Source organism: Aspergillus luchuensis, chromosome 4 (genome assembly GCF_016861625.1).
Source record: "Aspergillus luchuensis IFO 4308 DNA, chromosome 4, nearly complete sequence".
In the NCBI taxonomy this organism is placed as follows: domain Eukaryota; kingdom Fungi; phylum Ascomycota; class Eurotiomycetes; order Eurotiales; family Aspergillaceae; genus Aspergillus; species Aspergillus luchuensis.
Window position 1 is genome coordinate 3,169,154 of NC_054852.1, and position 13,801 is coordinate 3,182,954.

Here is a 13,801-nt window from a genome sequence, read left to right on the forward strand (position 1 = left end):
CTCGTGTGAACAGAGCCACATAAGGGTGCAGCGCTAGGGGTTCGTTCGGCGCAACTTGTGCTTAGACGCTTAACTCGCTGGCCAATAACTAACTACAATACGTATGATTGATTTCCCCCCGCCGCAGCAGCAAAGCAATTTGCTTGCTTGCTTGTCGTCCATCCATTTCCTTTTCCAAGCGCCATGCCATCCCCTCTCCACCTCCGGCGATTGTGATCACCCAATTGCCACTATACTTGCTTTGCTTAGTTAGTTATAATCTCGCTGCCTTCCGGTTTCTTGTCCTGGTGGGTGTGGGTTGTGCTTCTAGATTTTTTTTTCTGTTTCTCTTTCTTTGCTTTTGTTCTTCTTTGGTTCTTAATTTGGTGACTTGGCTATTACTACTTGAATGTTGAAGAACTTCATCTTCGCACACTCACTGTGCTGTGCTGCTTATTGATGCTTCTCTCCTCCGGGTTACGAGCGGAAGGTTTGCGCCTCGCCGCTACATGTAGATCCCTACGGAACGACCGCATTTGAGCGATCTGAAATTACCGTTCACCCTGCGATAGCCCTTTTCTCTTGGGGGGTCAAAGAGCCGGAAAGCTCTGTGCACTGGGAATATAGTGTCTGAAGCTGTAGACGGGTCTACGAGTTTGCGATCTGGGATCAGAAGCGACCGTCAACATGAACAGACAACTGCAGCTTAATACGGCCAATCTGGGCCCCAATCCGAGATACTCTTATATGGAAACTCCATTGGAAATGCACGCTCCAGGGAGCCGACTGAGAGATGAGATCACACCTCCAGCGGCAGCCCCGTCAGCAGAACCACAGACTGTCAAGGAGCACTTTCAACCGCCGTTAAACGAAAAGTCGCAACAGTACCAGCAAGATATGGCCGTTCAAGGCTACCCTTGCGGACCGAATCTCGAGCAACATCCAGCCAACTATGCGCCGTACGCGGACGAGATCCAGCAAGTCCAGCAGAATCCAAAAGTGCCCGAATACTCATACGCACAGCCTCCACAATCCCCAGGCCCTCTCCCGGTCAAAAGGGACCTGGAAATGGCAGAGCCGTTACCGAAAAAAGAGCCTATGGCTGTTGTACCAGACACGAATCCTTTACATTCGCCCCAATTACCCCAATTTCCCCCTCCAGTCGCCCACGGGGCGCCAACAACACCTGTAGGATTTGATCTCATGGCATATCATCGCCCAGGTCAAATAACACACCCAGATCTGGAGATAAAAGGCGGATCATGGCGCACTAGCATGTGCGGATGCTATGATGTTGGGTCATGCTGTCTCGGGCTACTCTGTCCATGCATCCTATTCGGGAAAACGCAATATCGACTTTCTATGAAGTCAAGAAATGAAGACCCAACGAATATGCTCGGGTATGAAACGTGCAATAGCTCCTGCACGGTTATGGCTTTGCTCTGCGGTTGTCAATGTACGTGCGCACCTTTCACGTCAGTCTTCAGCACCGGCAAAGTATGCTAACAAGCTGTCGCAGGTTTTCTGGCGGCGTACCAGCGCCGTCGAACGCGAAAAGCCTATAAAATCGAAGGGGATATTGTCTCCGACTGCGTTCGAGCAACGTGCTGCACATGCTGTACACTCATCCAAAACGAGGTCGAGGTCAAGAAACGGGAAGAAGAACGCGGGAGATATGCCAGTGCCACGGGGGCAGCATTGGTATCACCATACTTGCCTCCGACGCAGATGTCGTACGGGCCACCTCCGAGATGATGGGAAGGCTGTAGGAGCTTTTCCGGGGGAAGAATGTGGGGGTGTGAGACCCTGATCGCTGCTTGAATTATAATGGGGGTGGAGTAATGGGGATGTTTGTACGACTGAAGTGGTATCTGAATAGGGGACGCAGTGCATGGGATCTGGGTAAATCCGGTCCTCTCTTATCCACCTGTACTACCATGCTTGTTTTGTTGGGAGGCTGAGGTCTCCATGTGATCAACTGTTAGTTCAAACAATTTCCCTCGTGGCCTTCGTCTTATGCTTGGGTTCCCATCGCGGGTTGATTTTTTGTCATGACTGCTGGTGTGGACCTGCAATTGGGGTCCAGCCAACCTGTACATACATGAACACCATCAAGACAATTGTCATTGTTGCATTGCAGAAACACTAGCAAGAATCTTGAACGAGACAGCTGTACAGTAAAAAGAAGTATAGTTCAAGTAGTTGTTGAGGTGGAGATTTGGCAAGCGGTGTACAAGAGCCGAACTGGCGACGGCAATCTGGACCGCGGGTGGCGGATCTTTCTATTGCGCTGCCAAATCCTCCTCCCCCTCGCCTGCTACTCTCCACGACGTATCATCCCGTGTACCACCCTTACCACCTCAGCTCTTTCGCAGCACCGCTTCCCCTACGCTCCGTTGTTGTTCGCTCCCTCATCTCCCCCCCGAATCCCTCCCATATTTCTGTCCGATCACCAAACCCCGACGCGGATCCCCTCGAAACCTGTCTCCCCGCTCCCCCTTTTCCCCATTCATCACAGCTTCCCCCGACTTCCTCCGCCCGTCCAACATCGGATAAAGCAACTCGCTCTCGCCTCGACTCTCGCGCCCTTCGTTGCCTGTCCCTCCGTCTTCTTCTACCAGCACCACCCTTCCCCGCCGGAATGATGGTTGCTTGAAAAGGCCACATGTGACGGGTCCACTTTGACAAGGGCATTGATGATAGCCATTACGACTCATCTCGTAGGGGTCTGAGGGCTGCTCCGAGGAGAAATCAATCGTCCCCGCCGACCATGGGGGAACCCGCTCATCTAACACCTCGCCAAATATGGGCTCAACCAACGACAACGACCACCAGGACTTATGAAGCGGACTGCACGCCTTTTCTATTACCCAGTTCCGGTATGTGGATTCGTGCTGGGTCTTGAATGCGGCCCGGCAAACAAATTCGCTTCCGTCCGGTTACACTGACGCGGCGCTTCGGCGGCTGCTTTGCAGGTTACGTCTATTTGAATCGCTCCTACTCCATCGCCTTGACCGAAAATGCCATCTACGATCCCATCTGTACCGGCACGGGCACGCCAACTGCCACGGCCCATGCGGTCGCCGCGCTCGATGTCACCGATCCTTTCTATTCCTCCGTTACCCCGGCGCTGTATGCTATGGGCTGTACGACCGTTGTCAGCTATCTTCTCGTTATAATACTTCTCATCACGCCGCGTACGTTTTATGTTGGGGGTCCTGGTGGTGGTGCAAACTTTCTCGGACGTCATGGTATGATTAGCGGTTCGTACAGTGGTAATTCGTCGGTGGTTGGCGTGGGTGGTCGGCCGTGGCTACAAAAGGTCGCGGCCTTGTTAGTCGCTGTATCACTCACCATTGCGACTGTCGACTCCTTTCGTGTGGCTGAACAGCAATATTATTATGGGTACTCCGATGCCGAAGCGCTGGCGGACGAGGTCATCGACGGTATGGAGATCCGGGTGGTCAGAATCATTTCCAGCACCTTTCTGTGGCTGGCCCAGATTCAGACCTTGATTCGGCTGTTTCCTCGACATAAGGAGAAAATCATGATCAAGTGGGCAGGGTTCGCGTTAATTGTCTTTGATACCACGTTTAGTATCCTCGACAAATTCTTGGTTAAGACCGACACCGTTCATCCGCGGCTATACGAGGACGCGATCCCCGCTCTCAGCTATCTATTCGAACTTGCTCTCAACCTTTTGTACGCCGCTTGGGTCATCTTTTATTCGCTTTCGAAACATCGATTCGCCTTCTTCCATCCGAAAATGAGGAATATCTGCCTGGTGGCCTTGCTCTCATTATGTGCGATTCTTATACCCGTTGTGTTCTTTGTTCTGGATATCGCAAAACCGAAAATCGCCGGATGGGGTACTTATGTTCGGTGGGTTGGTTCTGCTGCAGCGAGTGTCGTGGTATGGGAATGGGTGGAGCGGATCGAGGCTTTGGAACGCGATGAGAGGAAGGATGGAATACTTGGACGCGAAATATTTGATGGAGACGAGATGTTGGAAGTGACCCCTTCGGAAGAGGTCGATTGGCCGCGCTACAACCCTGACGGCCATGATCGAGGTGGAGGCGGTGGAACATCTTCAGGCTGGGGAGGCATGATGGGATTGGCTCATCGACCTTTACGTACGAGGGTTGGTCGTAACTGGCAGTCGAACCTGGAGAACCAACAGCACAACATTCCCATGGACCCTCGGCGCCGGCGCATCGCGCCCCGACCAACTCCTCCCCCAGCAGCTATAACGCCTGTCAGTCGCGCTGACACAACCAGCGCGGCCAGCACGGTATACAACATACATTATCATCCGGTTTCTAGTCCCACTCCGCCGGTGGCCATGCCTCACATGGAGGAAGAGGATGAAGACATAGACGAAGCGGTGGCCGCAAAGGAGATGACCACCGACGGTCAGCAAGCCGGCCTGGCGCAAGATGCGCTGGCACAACAACAGACCCGGGAGCAATCCCCTCAGATTGTGCACGTGGATAAAAGGTGGCGAGCGCTACTCAATCCTTTCAAGCGAAGGCGGGCATCTTTACCAAGAGAAGTCGCTTCTGCACAGGCCGAGGAAGAGGGGAATCCCGCAGGTGCTCAAGTGGAACCACAACATCATTCCTTGGATGACAGCGACGACGAGCACAGCTTGCATCCCAGGCATGATTTTCGGTTTGGCTTCCATCGACGACTGCGACCTGGTTCTGGACGACAAGGCTCCGACTCTCCCTTGCCAGTCACGGTTATTCCGGCTAGACGCCGTGGTCAACAGACCTGGTCGCCGCAACAATATCACGAGCCTAGTTCACGAACAACAACCTCGAATCAGCGTGTTCCGCCGGCCCGTGATGACCTGCCTGTGAGGGTGATTCAGCCGCAAACGCGAACCGCCGCTCCATGGAGCGCAGCCGATGGACAAGGGTTCAGTCATGGCAATTATGAGCTGCGATATGACCCTGAAGCTGCAGCGCTTGTGGAGCCTGGTGAGCATTGCTCTGAATCTCAGCCGGCGCTGGACGCCGATGGCTCGGTCAGCGAGCCTACTCGGGGGCCGGCTGTGCGCCAACAACCCGAGCAGGAACTCGACCCGGCGGAAGGAGCACCTATATCACCAACCCAACCTCTTCCAGATGAGGCTCCTGAAGAATCACGAGGGCCACATGGCCAGCAGTGACGTTCACGTGTAACGTGTGATTGCCTGCGTCTTCCTGTCTCAAACACTCCATTTCGCTTCTGTTTCGCATTTTCTGCCGCTGATGTCTGATTTTTTAGCGGGGAGTATTGGAGATATTGGGTGCTGCCGGATTGTCTACTACTGGAGTTTTCTTTTCTGACACTATTTCTTCCGGTCAAAAACTTGCTTTACTTGCTTTCTTCAATGTTCGGTTTAATCAGGGGCTTGGGCTGGGCTGGGCTGGGCACGGGTGTATGCATAGACTGGTCTGGGTTGGTTGGAGCCCTCCATGTCTCAGGCGACTGCACTGTTGTTGATGTACAAAGATACCCTTGGGATGCATATATCACTGATCTTTCCTTCTTATACATGTTGTTATGGAATATTAATGCGACATATTGCTGTCTTCGGTATGAGTATAGTAAAAGAGTAAGCTGTGATGAACATCCCAGTTGCCACTGAGTCGAGAATGCCGGCAACCCCGGCAGGTTCAACAACCCCACACGTTACGAGATGATCAAAGTATATTTCTTCCCCAGTTGTGGGGGCCACCTTAACCCCGGAAATGCTTTCGGGGGCCGGAGTTGCGCTGTTCGGATGGACCTCTCGGTTTGTGGTCCGCCGACCCGATGGTCCCGACATGAGGCTTTGTATAAGTGCCAGCGTTGCATCCAACCAGACTAGCATCAGCATGCAGACTTGATTGACGTTCTTATAGGATGCATTAGTATATGCCAAATATTTAGCATTGTCATTCAACACTCACTATATAGCACACTGAGAAGACACCAACATGGGTACGTACTCCCACTGTGGATCTATGCAGCGCATACTAAGTAACTACGAGGTATAGGACTAACACCCGTCCACTTCTTCTCCCATGGCTCGACCATGATGCTCGGCGAAGAGTCCACTTCAGCCGACTACTGGAAGAAATGCGGCGACGAAGCCCTAGCACATGGCATCAAAGGCGTGGTCATCATGGTACATCCATCACCCCTTCTTCCCTATCTCCATTTAGCATCACCACTAAACTCAACACCAGGGCGCCCACTGGGCCTGCCATGGCGACGGCATCGAAGTCTCCACGAACCCTAATCCAGGCAAAAGCCCCGTCGCCTACGTCCACCCGTCCAAATACGTCGACTACAAACTCAACCCGGACCTACCCACCTCCCACCGATGCATCTCCCTCCTCAACCAAGCCGGCTTCAAAGCCTCCGGCAACGACACCTTCGAATGGATCCACGACGTCTACCTCATCCTCATCCGCATGTTTCCTGCCGCCTGTCCACCCACCACCCTCATCTCCTCCAACGCCCGCTACGACCCCCACTACCACATGAAAGTCGGCTCCACGCTGCGCCAACTCCGTCGCGAGAACTACCTCATCATTGGCACTGGTGGTGCCGTTCACAACCTCTACCGGAATCGGTGGGCGCCGATGCTGCGCTTCCGTGATAACTTTGCGATGCAGACGCCGCCGGAGGACTGGGCGTTGGAGTTTCGTCAGGCGGTGGAGGATGTTATGGTTAAGTGTTCTGGTGGGCCGAGGATGAGGCGCGCGATGACGAGGTTGATGAAGCATCCTGAGTATAGGGATGCGCATGCTACGGATGATCATTTCATGGCGGCGCTTTTTGTGGCGGGCGCTGTTGGGGACTGGGAGGATGAAGGGAGCAAGGTTGTGCTGGGGGCGGAGACTTGGGAGTTGACAAATATGTGTAATTCGCAGTTTACGATTGGGGAGTGGAATAAGCTGGGTTAGTTGGGGCGTTGTGTGTTATGCTGATATGTTGTATTTGTTAAGTTGATTTACGAGTAGTATACAGCATGAGTGGCCTGCTTAGTACTTCTCCCTTTCGTTGGCATCGTTGCATTTCTCAAGAGAATACTAGTACTAGTTAGGTGGTACTTATTGGTACCAATACAATCTACCTTCGCACAAAGTCAATATATACCCCGAATCTGACAGATGGGTTCGCCGTTGTCATCATTCTAGAAGCGAGGCTTGGAATATGCAAGTCATTTGTTTAACCTCGATATGACCGGCAGCAGGACAATAGAGCAGGGATCTGATTGTTTTACAATTGAGCCCCAGACTGGAAGATACAATCAGAGGGAAGTCCCGAGCACAGCCTATGCTCTTGTAGTAACGTGGATGTTGTACCTGCTGTCTCCATAGTATAGTTCCCTATCAGGTGGAGGGGAGTCAATGTGCCAACTCAATTACTTATCCTCCTTGCGTCTCACCACGTGTGATCGCCCACCTCACATCTGTCAAACTGGCAGGAATGTTGTTTCTATTTCAATCTGAACCAGATGTGCAGATGAAGAAGAAGGAGAGGGGGGTTAAATTCACTCGAGGTCTTAATTAACTTTAATGACCTTAAAAGAGAGGAGACGGGATCCTGACTCAGCAGTGGAACATCGAAGAGTTTCCGCCATCTGCCATCCCGCGATATTCCTCATCGGAAAGTTACTTCGACTTCATCCCGCCCCAGTCGGAGAGCCTCTGTCCCTCTGATAGATGTCTCGCCTGGCTTATCTCCATCCCCCCTTGTCTCTTTCCCAGTCCATGCTGCGACCCTATCGCCCCTGGGCGTCGCATCATGGCGGCTGTCAACCGGAACATGTTTGAAGCCAGCGTCACCACCGATCGCCCCCAGGGCGCTCCGCTAATGATCCTACCACTCAACTTAATCGCGGTCATCGTCTCTTACGTTCGTCTAGCTACTGCTCTCATGGATGGGGCTTGTGCAACCCACTAACCACCTCGTGCTCTCTTGCAGGTAGATGATCCCGGCGATCTCGCCCGTCTCTGTCGAGCATGCCGCGTTCTCAACTACATGGCTCTCCCCCAGCTCTACAAACACATCACCCTGACCTCCTATGACAAAATCCGATATCGCGACGATGAACCCGAGGGTATGGGTAGCGCCAGCCCTTTTTCCATGGGTCTCAATGCCGTCATCACCCGTCCCTATGCTACGCTCGTTCGGTCGCTTACGCTTCGAGGCAACTGGCGGGAGCTCGAGCTCGAGGAACATGCGCGCGTGGGTCGCGTGCCGGACTCGTCGATGATGCTGAACATTGCGGTGCGTGCGGCGGTCGATCGGATGACGGAATTGGAAAGCTTCAGCTGGGAACTCAATACCAAAATGCTGGAAACTGTCTATCTTGGGCTGGCGCAGCTGCCTAAGCTGACGGCCTTGACTATTCGCTTTCCTTCAAGTCGACATCCCCGCCCAACCATCGTGATTCCACCCATGCCACATCTTCGGTATCTAAAGGTTACCGACATTGATCCGCTTTGCTATCCGGATGACATCTCCACTCTGGTGTTCAAGTGTCGCAAGCTGCGGGAGCTCAACATGCATTGGTCTCCCCGCATGCGCAATGCGCAGGAGCCTAGTGTCATGGTTCACGATTACTTCCGCAAGTGCATCGCCGCGAAGCAACCCCTTTCAATCAAGAAAATTGGCCTGCAGAACCTGTACGCCTTGCATACGGAGGATTTCGGTCTCGCGGTGAATGGTAGCACTGTAGAAGACGTCACCATCCTCCAGCACGGCGGTGCGGATCTCTCAATGAACACTTTTGTGGATAGCACTTGGCCCACAATGCCGGCTCATCCCATTCGTATTAAATCGATTAGACAGGATGCCGTGAGCAAGAGACATGCGCAATTCCTAAACCAATTTACCGGTCTGGAACGGTTATACTTCGTCAACGCCACTCATAATCCTAACGATGATATCAACTCCCCTCGACCTCTGACCTCTGCTGCCGCGCTCTCCCCCCCTTCGTCTGACACCTCTCAACCCGCTACTAATGGTACATCCACCAATTGCTCTGCCGCTGCAACTAACTCCCCCGGTTTGCAAACAAGCGTCCGGGACGTATACCTGAACAACATCACTCTGAATCATGCAGCCACCTTACGACATCTTCTACTCCCCGCTCGCTGGCCCCTATCGGCACCCACGGTCGCGCGCCTTGTCCACGCCAGTCCGCAATTGGAGCAGCTTGGCTTTGCTACAGAATTCTCCGACCTGGAAGCATTGGGGCTTCTTCTTCCATTCCTCCGAAATCTAAAGGCGCTGCGTCTCCTCATTCCCACCTGTACCTCACCGTCCGAGACGGCTCGTACTGGGCCGCTCCCTAAGACATTTAAATACTTCTCTCCATCTGCCAATGCGCTCACCGCCGCCCGTACGCTCTCTGACATTGTGGAAGCCGACGATGACACCTTGATCGCGAGGCTCAGCGAATCTCTTGCAGACCAGCAGATCTTTCACCGGCTGAAGGTCATTGGGCTGGGCCGCAAGGGCTTCCAACTAGGAGACTACTACACTGTGCCAGCCGAGCAGGCCGAAAACCAAGGACACGTCCAGCTCCAAACACCCACAGGCTCTCGTGCCACCAGCGCAGAAGCCAACATAGGCTACGACAAGAGCCCACCAGCCGAGAGACCCTCCCCAACAGCCAACGGCCATAATGCAATGGTGCCATCGCAGCGAAACGGACATGTCCCACCTTCAGTACTGGGCAAACGGCCACGAGAAGAAGACACTCCTACGACAGAACCAGGAGAAGCCAATCATCCGGCAGACGAGCAAGCACCCGACCCAGGCATGAACCCGTGCCTTCCGCAAGTCCTTCTCCGCGACGGTCGCTACTGGCGACGGCGTGTCCGACGCGTTGGCTGGGAGGTGCTGCAACATTGGGAGATATGGGGACTGGACAAACAGGAGTTATGAATTTGGCGTACGGTGTCGATAAACAGAATACCCCCTGGGAATCATCTCGATTCTTTTTCTCTTTTCATGAACAATATTTGGATTTAATTGGGTGACTTGCGACATTTGTCGGAGTTTCCCACTGGGATTATATATAGCATGCCTGCATGCCCTTCTAACCGTGGGGTTAGGATGAGCATCAACTTGAGCTGATGCTCGGTTAGTAGATATTATACCATACCATAGCAATATGAGCAACGATAACCTCCTCTCTTAAATTCTGTTCAACTTATACTCCAGCAGTAAGCGGAAATCACTAAATAATATAGAGGAGACTTTAGTCGTCGTTACCCCGTATTCATGCATGGTTAACTAAATCTGAACATATCTTTGGGTAACAACAAGTTTAAATTAGTAAGGTAAGTACTACGCAAACACAACACCGACTTTTGTCCTTCATGATTCATTGATACCTATTATATTTATGATTTACCCTTATGCTAATAATAATAATGATGATGATAATAAAGGCCAACCATAATAGACCTAAGAAGTAACTAGCAGAATTAGTAGAATCGAATTAACCAATCGAACTTAACTATGCATATATATATATTTATATATATATATCCACACTACTACTATTATTACCCCGCCCATTCCCCCTCAACCTTCATTCCTTCCTTCCTTCAGTACCTTCTATGTACGATCCTAGCAGAAACAAAGATACTTGTATCAGTAATGGGCTAGTGTGGATAAGTAGTAAGTAAGTAGTTGTTCCTATAGTAGCTTATATTGTGAGACAGTACTACTACTACTGTGTTCATCATGGGCAACCATATATAGTATATATATATATATATATAGACTAGTATAATGAACAGCATGTTGCCACCCTATATTGTAAATATATTATCTATACAACAGCAAATACTATCTACGCACTATTTACTATCATTATTCTACTTTCCTCTCCATTACTGAAGTGATGAAGTGGAAGAGGGTATATATAGTATGATGCAATTACTACTACTACTAGTAGTAGTAGTAGTAGTAGTAGTAGTAGTAGTAGTTAATGGGAGAGGAAAGTTATTTATTTGTGATTAGTAGGTGGCAACTGGCAACTGAATTTATACAAAGTGTACGAAGTTGCTGGTTCTACTTATTTTGTGGGTGATGATAGCTTGTAGATCATTCTCGAAATCATATTGCTCAAGGTATAGGGTTTATACAGTTACTATTTATGTTTGCTAGAGTTGGCTGACTATTTATACCTGATACTCATTAACGTAACTCCCGGCCGCGCCGGCCACCCGCCCGCACCGGCCACCCAGTATACCGCCCAACACGTTTCTACATGCAACCACTCTTTCTGTCAAAGACAGTGAATTAGCAATGAGTAATACAATGATTCTAGGGCGGTGTACTAGGGGTGGCCGGTGCGGGCGGGTGGCCGGCGCGGCCGGGAGTTACGTTATTCTGCTAATACTAATTAATGGTTTTGTCTTATCAGATCGTTGGTGATTTTCACTACCAAGAGGGTTTGTTCATCTTGCGCTCACAGCGAGCCGTAAGCAGGAAGTATATATTCATCATGTAGATACATTCACATTCCGTATGTACCAAGCTTCATCAAATATGTACGGTTCATCATCACCATCTGCTATATGTCCAGATGTATCCCATCGACGAGGGATAGATCAGCAGATCAAATACCCCCGATTTTTCAGTCTTGATCTAAGCTTGAGCAGCGAAGCCCAGCTTAGGACCCTCAGAGTTGAATACCACGTACTGGCTCTTCAGGAACACATCACCCAGGATGGACAGTCCCAGACCGCTGTTGCTCTGGATACCGCCGAAGCAGGTGGAGCTGCCGGTCGAAATGGGAGCGTAGTTGATGTACTTTCCAGGAACGACGGCCTTGTAGTCGCCGATGATGACAGTGAAGTCAGGAGGGGTGGTCGAGCAGGAGAAAACGTAGCCACCGGCTTCATTGCTCTCCTGGGCGCCATCAACCTGCTCATAGTAGGCGGAGACGATCTCGTCGTCGAGGAGGATGAGGGTGGTACCGGTGTCTGTACACTAATCAGTAAAGAAAAAGCAAGAAAATCTCAAAGGGGTTCTTACCAGCAATGGCACTGAATCCACTGGAGCTGGAGCTGCTGTCGCCGATGCTGTAGCCATCGGGATTGAAGCCCCAGTAGCCCTGGGAGCTATCGGCATCTGTGTAGGTGATGGAACCGGTGTACTTGGAGTCATCGATGTAGCCAAAGTCGTAGACACCGGGGGCGTCGTGCTTCAGCTGCACGGCGAAAAGAGGAGAGTCCAGCTGAGACTTGACGGTGTCGAAGAAGGTGGTCTGCGCCTTGGGCTGGACTGTGTATCGGTTAGCAAATAGGTCACCCAGCTGATGTAGGATCTACTCACCAGTGTTGATGGAGCTGAAGGCTAGTCCCAGAAGACCATCATTGGCCGTGTCCTGAACGAACTCGGAGCTGATCTTGCTGGCAGCTTCAACGGCCTGCTTGTTGGTGGTGACACCGCCGACGGTGACAGTATCCCGGTACACGTCTCCGCTGGCCGAGCTGCCGTCACCGTAGGAAATGTCCCAAGAGTAGCCGCTCAGCTTGGTCGCGCTGGAGCTAGGCGTGTACACATCGTGACCGGTCCGTTCCGAGGAAGGGAGCTCGTCTGAGAAGACCCAGCTGGTACAGGTTAGTGACAGTTCGTGAGGACATACTAGCAGGGAAGCTCACAGATCTGCAGATCCGGTGTCAAAGTCCAGATGAAGGGTGGACTTTCCGACAGTGACGGGAGTCAGGTACTCCTCATCATTGTTCTGGGGCGTGGTCACGGCACTACCCTTGCTGGCAGCCTCCTTCACGCTCTGGGGCACCGCACCGCCAAACTTGGCCAAGGAGCGGGCATACATACCCGGCAGGTTGATAGTGCGGGTCTTGTTGGCAGGCCGGGCAATCTGGTTGATGGTGAAGCCCTTGCGAGTGGGAGCCGGTGCCGCAGAGACGGCGGTGGACAGACCCAGAACGAGGGCAGCGGTTTTGCTGAAGACGACCATTTTGACCACGAGTATGTCAAGCAAGAGAGTTCGGAGAAGAGATAGAACCAGACAAAGAAGCCTTAGACTCTTGGTTGATGAACAAGAAGAGACATTCTGCTGGTCGAGCAGACTCTTCTTATACTTGCAAACCCTCTTCCATTGACCTCGATCAAACTCATCCATCATCCAAGTCGACCATACTCTTCAGAGCAAAATGTCTCAGTCCCCGCCATGGCAGCCGCGATGATGGAAGGAGATGATGTCCCTTCCAGGAATAAGCCGACGAAGATCCCCGCATGTCCGTCCAAATCCGTGTCGTCCGTCACCCGTGAGGATATTCGCAATTGCCAAGACAGAGCCAACCGGAGGCCGACTCGGTGCAAAGTAAGACATGCAGCCCTGGACCCTGCCTTAGTGGAGACAGGCACGATGTTACCGCGGAGTAGATAGCAGATTAACTGGCAGGGTCTGACGGATAGAGACAAGAGCTCATTCGACCGTGGGGGCCGATCACGATAGCACTGGTGCAACAGGTCTGCAGGGCTAGGCTAAACTGCTGAAGGATAGATATCTTAGGCGCGGATGGGCATAGATTGCGCTCCACCGCCGATCGCTCAGGGTCCGTCGGGACTCCGGAGACGCCATGCGTTAGCCAACATCCAGTCACACGATTCAACTTAGTTATCTGCTGGCACAATGTGACAGTCAGACTTTGACTATCGCGTCTTATCAGTGGTCTAATTTAGCTCGTCGCTGCCGCTGCCCCTGACGGCTCGGGGTTGGCCGACCCATTTGAGCTCGACGGGATCTTTGCATTGGGCCAATAGATTGCAGATGGAGGGTTGGGCG

General features: G+C 51.9%; 5 protein-coding genes across 5 annotated transcripts; 4 read left to right on the forward strand and 1 right to left on the reverse strand.

The window, feature by feature from the left end:
* Window positions 1-666: 666 nt before the first annotated feature.
* Window positions 667-1,734, forward strand: AKAW2_41117S (DUF614 domain protein; the record flags this gene model as incomplete). The annotated part of the gene is made up of 2 exons (XM_041689520.1): window positions 667-1,435; window positions 1,499-1,734. The coding sequence occupies 2 exons, from the start codon at window positions 667-669 to the stop codon at window positions 1,732-1,734; spliced, it is 1,005 nt and encodes a 334-aa protein (XP_041543197.1).
* Window positions 1,735-2,749: 1,015 nt separating this feature from the next.
* RIM21 (PalH/RIM21 family protein) lies at window positions 2,750-5,152 on the forward strand (the record flags this gene model as incomplete). Its single annotated transcript, XM_041689521.1, has 2 exons — window positions 2,750-2,858; window positions 2,955-5,152. 2 exons carry the CDS (start codon window positions 2,750-2,752, stop codon window positions 5,150-5,152), a joined length of 2,307 nt encoding a protein of 768 aa, XP_041543198.1.
* A 793-nt stretch (window positions 5,153-5,945) lies between these two features.
* AKAW2_41119S (DODA-type extradiol aromatic ring-opening family dioxygenase) lies at window positions 5,946-6,920 on the forward strand (the record flags this gene model as incomplete). The annotated part of the gene is made up of 3 exons (XM_041689522.1): window positions 5,946-5,949; window positions 6,006-6,136; window positions 6,198-6,920. The coding sequence occupies 3 exons, from the start codon at window positions 5,946-5,948 to the stop codon at window positions 6,918-6,920; spliced, it is 858 nt and encodes a 285-aa protein (XP_041543199.1).
* A 1,081-nt stretch (window positions 6,921-8,001) lies between these two features.
* AKAW2_41120S (uncharacterized protein) lies at window positions 8,002-9,915 on the forward strand (the record flags this gene model as incomplete). The annotated part of the gene is made up of 1 exon (XM_041689524.1): window positions 8,002-9,915. One exon carries the CDS (start codon window positions 8,002-8,004, stop codon window positions 9,913-9,915), a length of 1,914 nt encoding a protein of 637 aa, XP_041543200.1.
* Window positions 9,916-11,631: 1,716 nt separating this feature from the next.
* PEP1 (pepsin-like aspartic protease) lies at window positions 11,632-13,138 on the reverse strand (the record flags this gene model as incomplete). The annotated part of the gene is made up of 4 exons (XM_041689525.1): window positions 11,632-11,969; window positions 12,022-12,270; window positions 12,322-12,599; window positions 12,651-13,138. The coding sequence occupies 4 exons, from the start codon at window positions 13,136-13,138 to the stop codon at window positions 11,632-11,634; spliced, it is 1,353 nt and encodes a 450-aa protein (XP_041543201.1).
* Window positions 13,139-13,801: the final 663 nt, after the last annotated feature.